This window comes from Euleptes europaea, chromosome 4, assembly GCF_029931775.1.
Source record: "Euleptes europaea isolate rEulEur1 chromosome 4, rEulEur1.hap1, whole genome shotgun sequence".
NCBI classification, from domain to species: Eukaryota; Metazoa; Chordata; class Lepidosauria; order Squamata; family Sphaerodactylidae; genus Euleptes; species Euleptes europaea.
This window is the reverse complement of record NC_079315.1, coordinates 27,975,260-27,989,841: the sequence shown is the minus strand read 5'-3', so window position 1 is coordinate 27,989,841 and position 14,582 is coordinate 27,975,260. Positions and strand designations below refer to the sequence as shown.

At 44.7% G+C, this 14,582-nt stretch overlaps 1 protein-coding gene across 5 annotated transcripts in view; it reads right to left on the bottom strand.

Annotated features, from left to right (window-relative positions):
• PALM2AKAP2 (PALM2 and AKAP2 fusion) overlaps positions 1–14,582 on the bottom strand; it is a 356,481-nt gene that overhangs the window by 122,721 nt on the left and 219,178 nt on the right. For all 5 annotated transcript variants that reach the window (XM_056848165.1, XM_056848160.1, XM_056848159.1 and 2 more), the window contains one exon: positions 7,628–7,695. In XM_056848165.1, the coding sequence (XP_056704143.1) occupies positions 7,628–7,695 (68 nt within the window). The remainder of the gene's footprint in view (positions 1–7,627; positions 7,696–14,582) is intronic.

Genomic DNA, 14,582 nt, shown 5'->3' with positions numbered 1-14,582 from the left:
ACCACATGAGACCACAGGGATGACTATTTTCTCATGTTATAAAGGTACCTTTCAGAAAAAGCATGTCAAAAGGACGTTTAGACTTCAGCTTTCCCCTAACATGCTAGTTATGTATATGCAAAGAAGTTTGGGAAGTAAAAATATATATATGGGAATTCACAAACATTTCGTCTCCCACCTATCATCTAAGGTGGTACAGTCCACCAGCAACCAATTCTTTGCACTGGGTTGCTGTTCATGCCACTTGGCTTTTTGTTCTCACTTTACACTGTTGGTCTATTTTAGATGTACAGTGTGCTCTGAATCGGGGAGTGAGAAGCAGCCATTTCACTGGGTTGGAAATTGTATAACTCAAACAGCCTGACAGCATAAAACAAAATAGGAATCATAGAATTGGAAGGGGCCATACAGGCTATCTAGTCCAACTCCCTGCTCAATGCAGGATCAGCCTAATGCATCCCTGACAAGTGTTTGTCCAGCCTCTTCTTAAAGACTGCCAGTAAGGGGGAGCTCACCAGCTCCCTAGGTAGCTGATTCCATTGCTTACTTCAAATCCCCACCCCCCCAATATCCAGCCAGTACTTTTCTGCCCGTAATTTAAACCCATTATGGGGAGTCCTATCCTCTGCTGCCAACAGAAACAGCTCCCTGCCCTCCTCTAAGTGACAGCCTTTCGAATACTTAAAGAGAGCAATAATGCCACCCTTCAACCTCCTCTTCCCCAGATTGAACATTCCCAAGTCCCTGAGCCTTTCCCTGTAGAGCTTGGTCTCCAGGCCCCAGATCATTCTTGTCACTCTCCTCTGCACTTGCTCCATTCTGTCCACATTGTTTTTGAAGTGAGGGCTCCAGAACGGCACACAGTACTCCAGGTGCAGCCTGACCAATGCAGTGTACAGCAGGACTATGACATTTTGAAATTTGAATATTATGCCTCTGTTGGTTCATCCCAAGACCTCATTGGCCTTTTTTTGCTGGTGCATCACACCGGCTGCTCATATTTAGCTTACAGTCCACCTGTACCCCAAGATCATGTTCACACACACAGTTACCCAGAAGTATATCCCCATCCAGTATGCATGTTTCTCATTTTTGTTACCCAGAACTCTACACTTATCCTTGTTGAATTGCATTTTGTTCAAATCCACCCACTTTTCCAGTGTGCTCAGATCCCATTGAATTCTATCTCCCAGTGTGTTTGCTATTCCTCCCAGTTTGGTCATCTGCAGATTTAATGAGCAGTCCCTCCACTCCCTCATCCAGATCATTTATAAAAATACTGGAAAAGTACCGGGCCCAAAACTGGGCCCTGTGGCACCCCACTGGACACCTCCCTCCAATCAGATGAAATGCCGTTGGAGAACTGCTCCCAAAGGTTAGTTGTCAACCAGTTTCCTGTCCACCTGTCCTAGAGTCCAGTCCACAGTCCTCCAGTTTGCCCATCAGACCCTTACAGCTGCCCCAATCTGGAAGCCAAGATGGAGCAAAACTGCCATGTGAATGCAGGTATACATGCCAGGGAGCTGGAACTACCTGGGATATCTTCCACACATTACGTTAAGCAGCCTATTCCTCTTGCCTGCAGGCATACAAAAGAGCAAGACAAGAACAGTGGCTGGCCCTGCAGCAATTTTTCATCTCCTCTTACACTTGCAAATACATATACACCTCTGCAAACCTCTTGCTTTCTCCTCCTGTGACAATGCAGCTCTTCCCTTAAGAAAAAACATATTCTAAGAGAAGTTCCAGAAACTGTAATGCAAACATAGGAACACATAATATGTCATTGCCAATGGGTTCCTTTGCTGTTAAAATTGTATCTAATATTACACAATTAGGACCAATAGAAACAGCTCTGCACTGTAACTACACACAGTATTTTGTGGGGGGGAGAAGCTAACCCAGAGCATACCAATACTTAACCTTATCTTAAAATATGTTCCTTTAAGATGAAACTCTTGACCAGGATAATATAGATGCTTCCCACCATCCAAAATAATAGTCTACAAACAAGGGGTCTTTCAAAAATATTAGACTGCTTAAAGATGAAGCTATTTTCCTGTAACATTGTTTTTTGTTGGGATGTTTGGCTGTAAAGGCATAACTACTAATACCTGTAGATTTTTAATGTCTTGTTTCCAGGTAGTGTTATCAGCCTACTCCAAATACTGCAGGTAGGTTGCCTCCAATTACCCTTGAAATCTCCAGGTGAAGCAACAGAAAAAAGCCACCACAGCTTCCTCTGCACGGTCCGTCTGTGGCTCATTACCTCAACTGACGTGTAGCTCCCTCAAAATAAGGGTTGTCTAGAAGGATACTGTCTGTGATAAAATATTAATCATGATAATTCTTGAGTGCTCTTTAGTCCCCTGAAGGGGGTTCTTACAAGACCTTTTAAGAGCTCTAGGACAGGTCAAAATTTAAAAGATACCACAAGTGACACACACAATGACTAGGATACACATGAACACATGAAGCTGCCTTCTACTGAATCAGACCCTTGGTCCATCAAAGTCAGCATTGACTACTCAGACTGGCAGCAGCTCTCCAGGGTCTCAGGCAGGGGTCTTCCACATCACCTGCTTGCCTAGTCCCTTTAACTGGAGATGCTAGGGACTGAACCTGGGATCTTCTGCATGCCAAGCAGATGCTCTACCACTGAGCCACGGCCCCTCCCCAAGATCAATACCCTAGATCAACTGAAGATCTAGGGTACTTGGCCTTATGCTTTTTACAGTTTACCAAAGATAGTTTGCATGTCATCTTTGTTCATTTAGATCAGCTGACAACCATGCACTGCCTATTTCTAATGCAGGAATAACAGGAGCAAATGATATTCCTTCAGAGGAGAGATGCTGTAGATAAGGTTTGCAATCCAGAATGACAAAATTAATAACATTCCAGCCATATTTCACATTCACTGCAGACATTCTGTTGAATACTGGAGTAGGGAGAAGGTTAATTGTTTCTCTTCCTTCCCTAGTTCCGACCAATACACGCCAGCGGAATCACATATAGCATTCTCTGTACAATTATGCTAATAATGACTTCTTTGGGTAATGGTGAAAACCAGAACAATAAAAATTGACAAGGAAATCTGCCATCATGTGTCATGAATGAAAATTAAAATGCACGCATGCGTAGACGCTCAGGTGGACCCTGAACTGACGGCAGTTTATCCATGCTCTAAAGTTTCTACCGCATGACAACCAAAACTTGATTACCAGACAGGGGGTGCCAGTGACTTCAAAAGACACCCAAAAGACACCCAAAAGACAAACAATCGCAATGCCAGAGCCCAGAAAAAGTGATAGACAGGAACATATGGCTTACATATGCACAGTCTTTTGGAATGCAGTAAATTTATTGGTGAATATATGATCTCTGTGTGAAAGCGTTTGTCTGTTAGAGATGGGGGGGCTGAGCAAAGATTAGATTTCTGTTTTGCAACTGAAGCAACAGGGCGCTCACAAGAAGAGTAGCTAATGCCTTGTCAACTGAATATTCCTGACAAACCATAGCAGCAGCCTATGGTAACTCACCCAATTCCAATTAAATAGGAAAAAGGGATGAACAACTAAACAGCTGCAACATTATGTCACCCACACATTTCCTCCATCCACTCTGACCTGTAACTCATTCAATCTTCTATGAAAAGACAAGAAGGATGACTAGAGCAACAGTGGAGAAAAACGCCTGATGAATGTAACAAGACATGGGCGACAGTTCATTTTAAAGTCTACCTTGAGGCACGGATGGTGGCGAAGAGATATTTATCTGCTGCCCCTGTATCCACACAGTGTAGGGCTGCAGATCACTTCTGGGTGGTTAGGGGCCTGTTGGGATCTGGCCTGGGGGAAGTGAATTGCTTGGTGGTCAATGGTGATCAGTTTGCCTAGCATTTGATGGTTGCAATATCTCACACCTGTACCGATTTGGACTCAAGTTTAGCAGTGGTAGGGTCAAATGGTGCCAGGGTTCCAGCTTGTCCAGTTGTGTGGCATACTTTTTAGCTTATTCAGTCTGAAGATGTGGATAGGATTCTTGGAAGTGTGAGACCTACCATCTGCTTGTATGATCCTTACCCCTTAGAGTTGCCAAGCATGGCCTGGCAGCCATTGAGAGACATGGGCTGCCACTGTCAGTGAAGGCATAACTTGTACGACTAGCAGATCCCTGAGCAGCTGTGGAAACCCTGAACTGATGCCTGGAGGCAGTTTTGGGATGGATGAGGGCCAATAAACTAAGCTTAATCCTGACAAGATAGAGGTACTAATAGTGGGGGGAAGGTCTGACCCAGGAACTGGGGTATCTCCTGTTGCCAGCTGCAGCTTTCCCTAGGTGTAAATAATCTGGCTGTGCAACATCTAAACCAGACTAGTGCGGTGGTTAGTGTTGGACTACGATGTGGGAGGCCCAGATTCAAATTTCTGTTCTGTCATGGAGGTTTGCTGAGTCACTCGCACACTTTCAGCCAAACCTACCTCACAGGATTGTTGTGAGGATAAAACAGAGGACAGGAGAGTGAGGATGAAACAGAGGACAGGAGAATGATGTAACCCACTTTGGGCCTCCATTGGTGAGGTCAATAAACAAAAGTAAATATTTTATAATATGATTACTGCAATGCACTCTACATGGGGCTGCCCTTGAAGCATTTCTAGAAACTACAACTGGTTCAGAATGTTGCAGCAAGGATGCTAACTGGAGTAGGGACCATATCAGTCCAGTCTTGTTCCATATATATTGCCTTCCAGTTTGCTTCTGGGTCTGATTCAAGGTGCTGGTATTGGCCTAAAAAGCTAGGGTTGCCAGGTCCCTCTTCGCCATTGAAGGGAGGTTTTGGGGGCAGAGTCTGAGGAGGGTGGGGTTTGGGAGGGGAGGGACTTCAATGCCATAGAGTCCAATTGCCAAAGCAGCCATTTTCTCCAGGTGAACTGATCTCGATCGGCTGGAGATCAGTTGTAATAGCAAGAGATCTCCAGCTAGTTCCTGGAGGTTGGCAAACCTATTTAAAGCCCTATATGGCTTGGGACCAGCACACCTTAAAGACTACCTACTCCCATGAGAACATTAGGGTTTGTTTTCCAGAACTTTGCTTTGGGTGCCCCATCATCTGAGGCAAGATGGGTAGCAACCTGAGAAAGGGCTTCTTTGGTTGTGGTACCAAAGTTGTGGGATTCCCTTTCCAGGAAAACATCTTTCAGGACATGGTGTTAAGGCCTCTTCATCTGCATCATGTAGGCCTGGAGGATCTGCTAGCTGGAATGTAGTGTGGCTAGCTGGTATTAGATTATGCCCTAGTACGCTGGACTGAAGACACAAATACGGCAGCCACCAGGTTGACAGTATGCTCTCAGATGCCAAACAGACTCCACTGTTAACTGCTAGTCATTATTGCCTAGTCTCTTCATTTTATGGCGTATAGAGTTTTAACTAGTCTTTGGCATACACAGTAAGAGAAATATTACTCAAATTAGAATTGTTGGAATACCCAGTCAGAGTTTGGGTCACTTTTTAAAATGAGAATGCACTTTATTAGCATGCTCCTGAAGTTGCTACACTATTCTGTTTGTTTTCTCTACAACAGGGTTTTGCTGATTCTGCTCAAAATGAACAGGAACAACACTGAGTCAGCTTTCCTATTGCAAAGCACAACTAACGTCATTAAACCTCCTTATTTAGTAAAGAATTTTCATTAAAAAGTGAAACTTAAAATATAAAAAACAAGCTAACAATGGAAATCCTTTTGGGGGGGGGGGGAGAAAATACCCAACCATATGAACTTGCTTAAGTTTCAATTTTCTGGTTTACTTTCTATAACATAGGTGGGATAATTGAAATAGCTGTGACTAAATTGAGATTAGTGGATAACTTTTAAAAAATTACTCCCCCAAGACTTAATTAATGAAAACAGTAACACATTTTTGAGATTGCATCCTGCCCTTCAAGGCCATTTTAATACCATGGATATTCATGATGTTAAGTGAATATGCATAACTAGCCAAACTCCCAAGATACTTCATTTAAAAACTAATTGGGGCACTGGTCGTGTAATCCTAATCAGAGTCACACCATTCTGAATCCACTGAAGCCAATGGGATTAGAAGAGCGTAACTCCGCTTGGGATGGCATGGTTAACATCTCAGGTAGTAATCAGCAGTCTCATCATAGATAGGGGTGTGTGCGTGCACACGTCTGAGTGAGTGAGAGAGAAAGAGAGCTCAGGTATTCCTAAAGTTGCCAGGTGACTGTCAGTTAGCCAGATGACTGCTAATTAGCAGGCCTGCCCGCTGCCCCTTAGCTGGCCTGTGAGGGAAACAGACCAGCTAGGGTTGCCAATCACCAGGTTCTAGCTGGAGATCTCCTGCTATTACAACTGATCTCCAGCTGAGAGAGATCAGTTCACCTGGAGAAAATGACTGCTTTGGGAGTTGGACTCTATGACATTGAAGTCCCTCCCCTCCCCAAACACTGCCCTCCTCAGGCTCCGCCCCAAAAACCTCCCACCAGTTGCAAAGAGGGACCTGGCAACCCTAAGACCAACTAAAGGTGGGCGATCTACTCGTGCACGCAATGGCCCGTGGCAAAATAATGTCCCTTCCAGGTTTACCCTCTAGCACGTCCCTCAAAAAAAAACCCTCTACGGAATCCATAGAGTTTTTGGAGGAATGTGCTAGAGCACCCCCGTCACTTCCAGGATAAACCTGGAAGGGACATTTTTGGGCACACACGCTGTGTACACGCAAATCCCCCCCCCACACACAACTGAAGCTCCCACTGGTGGCAAGGGGAGACCTGGCAACCCTAGATATTCCACAGAAGCTGTAGGACAGTAGTCACACTTCTCTCCATACTTCTTGGTTTATCTGAATACAGGAGTATTTCTTCCAATGCAGTGCCAGATATGTTTCCTCACTTCAGTCATAGAACTACTGACTGGAAAATTTTAAAAACTTACAGCGCGGTCCTAAATAGAGTTACTGTTCTAAATCCATTCAAGTCAAGGATGGCACTAGGTTTAGGATGCACTGCAGAGTTGCCAACATTGAGTTGGGGCCTGGAGTTCTCCCAGAATTACAACTGATCTGCAGATTGCAGGGATTGGTTCCCTTGGACAAAATGGCAGCATTGCAGGGTGGAGTCTATGGCATCACATCCCCACTGAGCTCCCTCCCCTCCCCAAACTTTACCAGCCCCAATCTCTGCCCCAAAATTTCCAGGAATTTCCCCACCCCGGAGTTGGCAAACCTAGACAGCACTGAATATGCAAGTGAAACCAGCAGACCTTAACAAGTGAGATCAAGTAACGAAAGATTAAAATCCCCCAGCTACAAATATCCAACTTATTTTTAAAAATCCAATACTAACTCAAGGATCAAAATATTGAACAGAGTGGTAAAATACCCATTAGCTGGAAACAAACTTTTAAAAATCCATCTTAATGTGATATTATTGCCATCATTAATATAACACAAGCTACCTCATCCAATAAGAGCTGTCATGAAGCATTCAGGGAAACAGGTTTGCTGGCAAGCAGATTTATTTATTATTTATTTATTATTTTTTCCGAATTTCTAGCCCACCCGCCCTGGCCAAAACCACGCTCAGGCCAAAATCAACTCACCTCTGCCACAGTTTCTTCCTCTGGGCTTTCATCAAATTTCTTGGGACGCAGGTCAAATATCTTTGCTTCTGTGAAGAAAGGCAGATTGCATATTTAAAATTAGTTCTGCCTATAGGTCATTAAAGAAACCACAAGAAATTAATAATGATACAAGTTAAAAAGAAGCAAAAATGACCACAAGCTTCAGCCTGACAGAAAATAGAATGATATGGGTTTGTTTGTTTGTTTTAAAAAAATCTCCATGCTGAAGGGGGCTATGTTTCCCCACGAAAGCAGCCATTCACATCGCATTACATTGAGGGGACTATCTAAAGCAGGTTGGGATTGGGAGGACACAACAAAAAAAGATCTGCTGGGCCTGCACAACCATTTGGCCACACCTAATGTAGGCTAAAAACAATGTGTGTGTGTGTGTAAAGTGCTGTCAAGACACTAGGGTTGCTAACCTCCAGGTGGTGGCTGGAGATCTCCTGCTAATACAACTAATCTCTAGCCGATAGAGATCAGTTCCCCTGGAGGAAATGGCAGCTTTAGCAATTGGACTCTGTGGCATTGAAGTCCCTCCCCTCCCCAAACCCCACCCTCCTCAGTGTCCACCCCAAAAACCTCCCACTGGCTGCGAAAAGGGATTAGGCAACCCTACAAGTCACAGTTGTCCTATGGCAACCCAGTAGTGTTTTCAAGGCAAGAGACAAACAGAGGTGGTTTGCCATTGCAGACCCTGTAATAGCAAGAAGAGAAAAAAAAATCTCTTTTAAGAGAATTGTCTTCTCCTGCTTCCCAACTGGAGAGAAAAGCAGGATCTAAAATAAATCAATAAATGAATGAATGAATGAATGCGAAATGGAGATGAGAGGGTATTTCTGAAGTTTCACAGGTGACGTATAGTGGCAACTGAAGGTTGTTTCAGAAACCCAGACTGAGCCAGTATTAGATGTGAGGGACTCTTTCTTCCCAGCAGCAAAACATATTCAAATGGAGATGGATCCTCTGACTCTTAAGAATACTCAATCAGGGCAACTTTCATTAAGTGCAGTTTCACATTGCTGCAGATCTTCTGTTTTCCTCATGGCTCTTAACAGAGCAGATGCCCCGATTCTTTTGCAATATAGTCTCATCTGCAAAGTGTTCAGGACATTACAACTCTATAGTTGATGGTGGACACACACACACAGAAGCAAGCTGCCAGGAGGAAAGGCTGAAAATGGGTGGCAGAGAAAGGTAGTTTGGCTGTTGGGGGGGAAGGAGAGACAGAAGCAGGAAAAGGGGAGAGGCTGTGGGGGCTGCCATGAAGGGAAAGAGGAAATTGTGGGGAAGGGGGAAATGAGATGCCCTCCCACAAGTCGCTTGTGGGTTGCCCAATGTAGTATAACATAAAAAGACATAATAGGCGACAAGGTAAAGGTCCCCTGTGCAAGCACCGGGTCATTCTTGACCCATGGGGTGACATCACATCCCGACATGTACTAGGCAGACTTTGTTTATGGGGTGGTTTGCCAGTGCCTTCCCCAGTCATCTTCCCTTTACCCCCAACAAGCTGGGTAATGACAGGCATGGGTCTGTTTAGGGCTGTTGAAAAAAAAATTCGGTAAAGTTTGGCTTCGGCAAAATGCGGACCTTTTAAATTCAGGACGTGCCGAAGTCCAAACTCCCCAGCTTCGGATCCGCGAAATTTGGCGCGAGATCCGGAGTTTGGGGAAAAATTCGGCCAGGTCTTTGAAGTGCTGGGCGCCGCCTGCCCAGGCAGCACCCACCACTTCAAAGAGTCAGGAAGGGGGCGGGGGTCTTTAAAGAGCCCCCCCGTGGGCCTTCAGGGGGCTTCCATGAAGGCGCCATGGTACCCTGATCTGGCCTGCTTTACTCCTTCTATATATGCCATGGGATGTACAATTGACCTTTACTAGTAACCTCTTGATTCTCAGCTTCTACTACCTATAGAGTATTCCTAATAAATCAGCTTACGTTGGACTGTTGGTCTATCGAGTCTGTTTATGGGTTTACCACGGGACTAGAGCTCACAGGTACTCATTTTACCAACCTTGGAAGGATGGAAGGCTGAGTCAACCTTGAGCCATCTACCTGAAACCAACTTCCATGGAAATCGACATAAAGGTATTTTAAAAATAGAATAAGAAAGCACATTACAAATCAAAGTTTGAGTGAACTATGTTATCCAGCATCACAGAATGAAAACATTATAAGATCAAAAGAGAAGTTCAGAATTGCCAAATGTGCCATTATCGTTACTTATTTTAATTTTTATTGGGCTGGGTTGCAGGGAGGTTAAATGAGGCGTACCAGCTGCTGGGCCGCTCCATCAGCACTATCTAACAGGGTAGCTTTTGATCCCCTTGTGTGCTCACGAGCTTAACATTATGTCAGGCACATTGCTGACTTATTTGTTTCCTTGTATTCATTGTTGATTTCAGCTGGTGAATAGTGTTTTAGATGGTTGAGGGGACAGCAACAATCAGAGAGAGTGGGGATGATAGAATGGAAAGAGAGTTGAGCTAGCAGCCCATTTTCTCAAAGGCCAAGCAGAGGGGCTGGAGAGGAGGTTAGGGGTCCCTAAAGATTAATGGAAATCAGAGCTACTTGTTACAACCAAGGGTTGGTCTAATGTAACCTTCATATATTTGCAAACTGAAAATTTACTATTCATGTTTTGAGGGAGGGGGGAAATATATTCCAGTTTAGTCTTAATTTTTTAAAGCAGCTTAAGTGACTCTGATTTTATATAAACACGTGAAATGGTATAGTTCAGGGATACAACAGAGGATAGCATCAGGATCTGTTTTGATCTCCACTGCTAATCCCTGTGGGATCCCCAGGACCACCTCCAATGCCCCACTCATGCATTGTTGCATTCTGCTCAAAATCTGCTGGAGGTATGAATTAGTGCCAGACGGTAAACACTTTCTTATCTCAACTGCTGTAACATAAACTCCTTATTGCATTCCTAAATGAGAGCTGAACATCTTTGGATCATTCAGGACCCCCCCTCCCAATTATTTTGGACACATGTTTCATTTTCTCATTCTCTTTAAAGCAAAGGTGACCCCAATGCCATTTTAATACATTTTTTTAAAAAAGGTTGGTTAATGCACCACAGACTGCATTTCTGTAGGAAGATGAGGCACAGATCAGGGGAGCGTGTTTTACAAAATCTTTTTTCTACAAAAGCCAGCATAGTGTAGTGGTTAAGAGTGGCGGACTCTAATATGGAAGTCTGGGTTGGTTTCCCCACTCCTACACATGAAGGTCCTTGGGCTAGTCACAGTTCTCTTAGAGCTCTCTCAGCCTCACCTACCTCACAAATTGTCTGTTGTGGGGAGAGTTGGCTACCCTAGGAGGAGGCAAGGAGAGCAGGAGCCATCTTCCTGTAATGTTTGTGTGTGTTTGTGTAGGTGGGGGAGCAGCTTGGTCACTCTGGGCTAGGGTGTCTAAAATTCTTGGGCCGGCCCTGTTGCTGTATGAGTGGGATTCCCAGGTCCCTCTTTGCCACCAGCGGGAGGTTTTTCAGGTGGAGCCAGAGGAGGGCAGGGTTTGGGGAGGGACTTCAACACCATAGAGTCCAATTGCCAAAGCAGCCATTTTCTCCAGGGAAACTGATCTTCATCAGCTGGAGATCAGTCGTAATAGCAGGAGATCTCCAGCTACCACCTGGAGGTTGGGAACCCTATGTATGAGACCAGTGGTCCATCTAGTCCAGCATTCTGTTTCATATAGAGGTCAACAAACAGGCACATAAGTGGTGTTATGTCTTTAGGGAGAGAAAGGATCAGTGCTGGAGGCAGTAGTGGTCATAACAACTGTATTTAATGTATCTCAACAGCCAATTAACTAAACAGGCCACAACTAGGCCTCTAAACTCCTCCAGTTATAGTCATAATACCTGAGCCTCTCCATTCTAGAGATACTCTGGGAGTTATCCTTAAAACAACAGTACCAATATACCACAGGTGGGAGCTGGCTCGTACACACAAGTGGATTTTTTTGGGGTGGTGGTAGCTTCGCAGGATACAAAAGTAGATAGTCATCTTTGTGCATTACTATAAAACTGGGCCTCAGTTAGCATAATAAGTAGGGTTGCCATCCTCCAGGTACTAGCTGGAGATCTCCTGCTATTACAATTGATCGCCAGCTGATGGGGATCAGTTAACCTGGAGAAAATGGCCATGTTGACAATTGGACTCTTTGGCACTGAAGTCCCTTTCCTCCCTCCTCAGGCTCCACCCCAAAAATCTCCAGGTATTTCCCAACCCGGAGCTGGCAACTCTAATAATAAGTAAATTAGACTGGCCAGATTGGGGAACAATTATGTTCAGCCTTGTATAGGGGCTAAAAGAGGAAACTGATGAAGGGAGCCCCCAATTCACACCTCACATCTGCCATGAAGTAACTAGGTGGCCTTGGGCAGTGGAGAGACCAGTGGCTTATCCTATCAGCAACACAGAGATGTAATCCTGACCTGATATACAGGGTTGTTGTAGGATCCCTGAGCTAATGCATGTGAAACATTGTGAACACTCTGAAATGCTATAGAAATGTTTGTATCCCTGTATGATTTTTTTAACCTGACTATATTCTCAGTGATATCACAACATCAAAATGTTTCCAAGTACCAAAATGAAATGTTGATAAAAACAGATATTGCACTATATGGAGACATTCTTGACTTTGTCAGCCAAGAATATTGATTGCAACTGATGATTCTGCAAGAGCTTCTGACAACAGCAATTGAAATAATTTGCACTCTTGCATTGCTTATTCTTTCCAAAGGAGTTGCCGCCACAGTGAAAGAAAAGAGAGAGGGAAGTTGCCAGGGAAACCCTTTGGAAATATTTCTGTGGCTTGAAAAATGCCCGGCGGGGGGAGGGGGGGGATCCTTTGTTAATGGTACTGACTGTCCTTTGAAAACCGACCTCTCTGAGTCATCAAGTGGAGGGCATTAAAACGCTTGCCTTGGTGTATTTCTGAGCTGTCACATGTCACTCTCTGTCACAGTGAGATCTCCAGCATGGAACTATTTTCTTCTTTGAGTAGCCATACAGGAGACCAGGTGGATGCGAGGACTAGTGACTAGTTAGGACTAGTGAAATTTCTTTCATTGTGATGGAGGATATTTATTTATTTATTTATTCATTCCCACCCCCTGTTTTTTAGGGACTAAAAGGAGCTTGCCATATTGTTCTTCCCTTGTCTACTTCTTCCTCACAACAGCAACCTTGTGAGGGTAGATTAGGCTGAGAGATGGTGATGGGCCCTAAGTCACCCGGAGAGCTTCCACGATAGATCAGGGGATTTGAACCTGGTTGTGCCAGGTCTTCGTCTGACACTGTAACCACTATACTGTGCCAGCTCTCTGCGTCTGCATGTGCTAGGCCATTTATGCAGGGGTATTTAGTTCACAGTCCCTGCTGGACTGCTTCGAGGCTTCCTTAGCATTATTCATGATTTTACCGGCCTTCAAACGTGGCTTCGCTCTGGCCTTGTTCTTCCCCCACAGTACTAGGATCCTGTTTTAGAATAAATTTTAATACTGCTTCAAGGCAAGAGCAACCCAAATTCACCCCAATTCCATTTATAGCTGTTAACTTAGGGTTTCTCTCCCCACGCCCATTTTGGCTTCTCCCTTTCCACGTGTCTGTCCCTCCCATCCAACCCCTTCCCTCAAAGCAAAGCACAAAAGAGGGAGTTAAACCTTTATGAAATGTGCAGGAAGACACCAAAGAGAGGCTGCAAAGATTGGAAGGCAGTTCCCGGGAGGGAGCTGTTGAAGAAAGGTGGGGAGGAACCCCAGCAAAAGCACACACAGCCTCTTTAAGAGCTGACCCACCCCCTCCAAGTAAAGCCCAACAAAGCTGCGTTTTCAAGGGGGGGGGGACTCAGAAGCTCCTGTTTCACTGGGGATGCCTAATTAATCACAAGGTACTCCTGGAATTGTGGGGTGTGTGTGTGTATATATGATGTTTGCATATGATGTTTGAGAATTTGGATATGATGTTTGAGAATTTGGAGAAGAAAACTGTGCAGCAAACCAAACGCACAATTCCCCTGCATAAATGACCCTAGAGACTGCAGGGCCCAAATATCCCTCTTCTGGACCTGGTACAGAAATGTAACCCATCTCATACATATAATCTTATGAAAGAAAGTTGTCTATTTCTGAAATGACATAAACCGATTGTGCAGTCTTGTACAGTGGTGAAACCCAGTCTTGTTGATTTACACCCATTCTCTCCCATGCTTGAGCCCCGACAGGGACTCTGGGCAGCAGTGCATGTAGGGTTGCCAAACTCCAGGTACTAGCTGGAGATCTCCTGCTATTACAACTGATCTCCAGCCGATAGAGATCAGTTCACCTGGAGAAAATAGCTGCTTTGGCAATTGGACTCTATGGAATTGAAGTCCCTCCCTTCCCCAAACCCCGTCCTCCTCAGGCTCTGCCCCAAAAATCTCCCACCGGTGGTGAAAAGGGACCTGGCAACCCTAAGTGCATGGCCAATTCACACATTATGGGGTACGCAGGTCTGGTCTGGAATTCCCACCCTGTGTAACAGGCAGATGCGTGTTACAGGGTCTCCTTAATTCCTGTATGCATAGTGCCTGATTCGGATCAGGACCATAGTATATATGGAGAAGGGGCTTCAGCCTTCTTCCTGAAATGGTCCCAAGGGGCATTGTTTGGACTACTGGGGGAACCCATGGTGGTAAACTGTTCCTGGACAGGACCACTTCAAACTGCAAGTGAGGGATTGACTGTTAAAGAAACAAAATCCTCACAAATACAAAGCTAGCAAGCCTATCAGGTAGAAAAGCTAGGTTATAACCCTTTTCCCTAACAAAGCATGGAGCAATATTTATTCATGCCGTGTCCTCACCTACAGTCTGAAGTCCAGGAAATTGTACCTCTCATCTGCTCCTTGTGTGAATTAGGCCTCAGTTGTGGCCC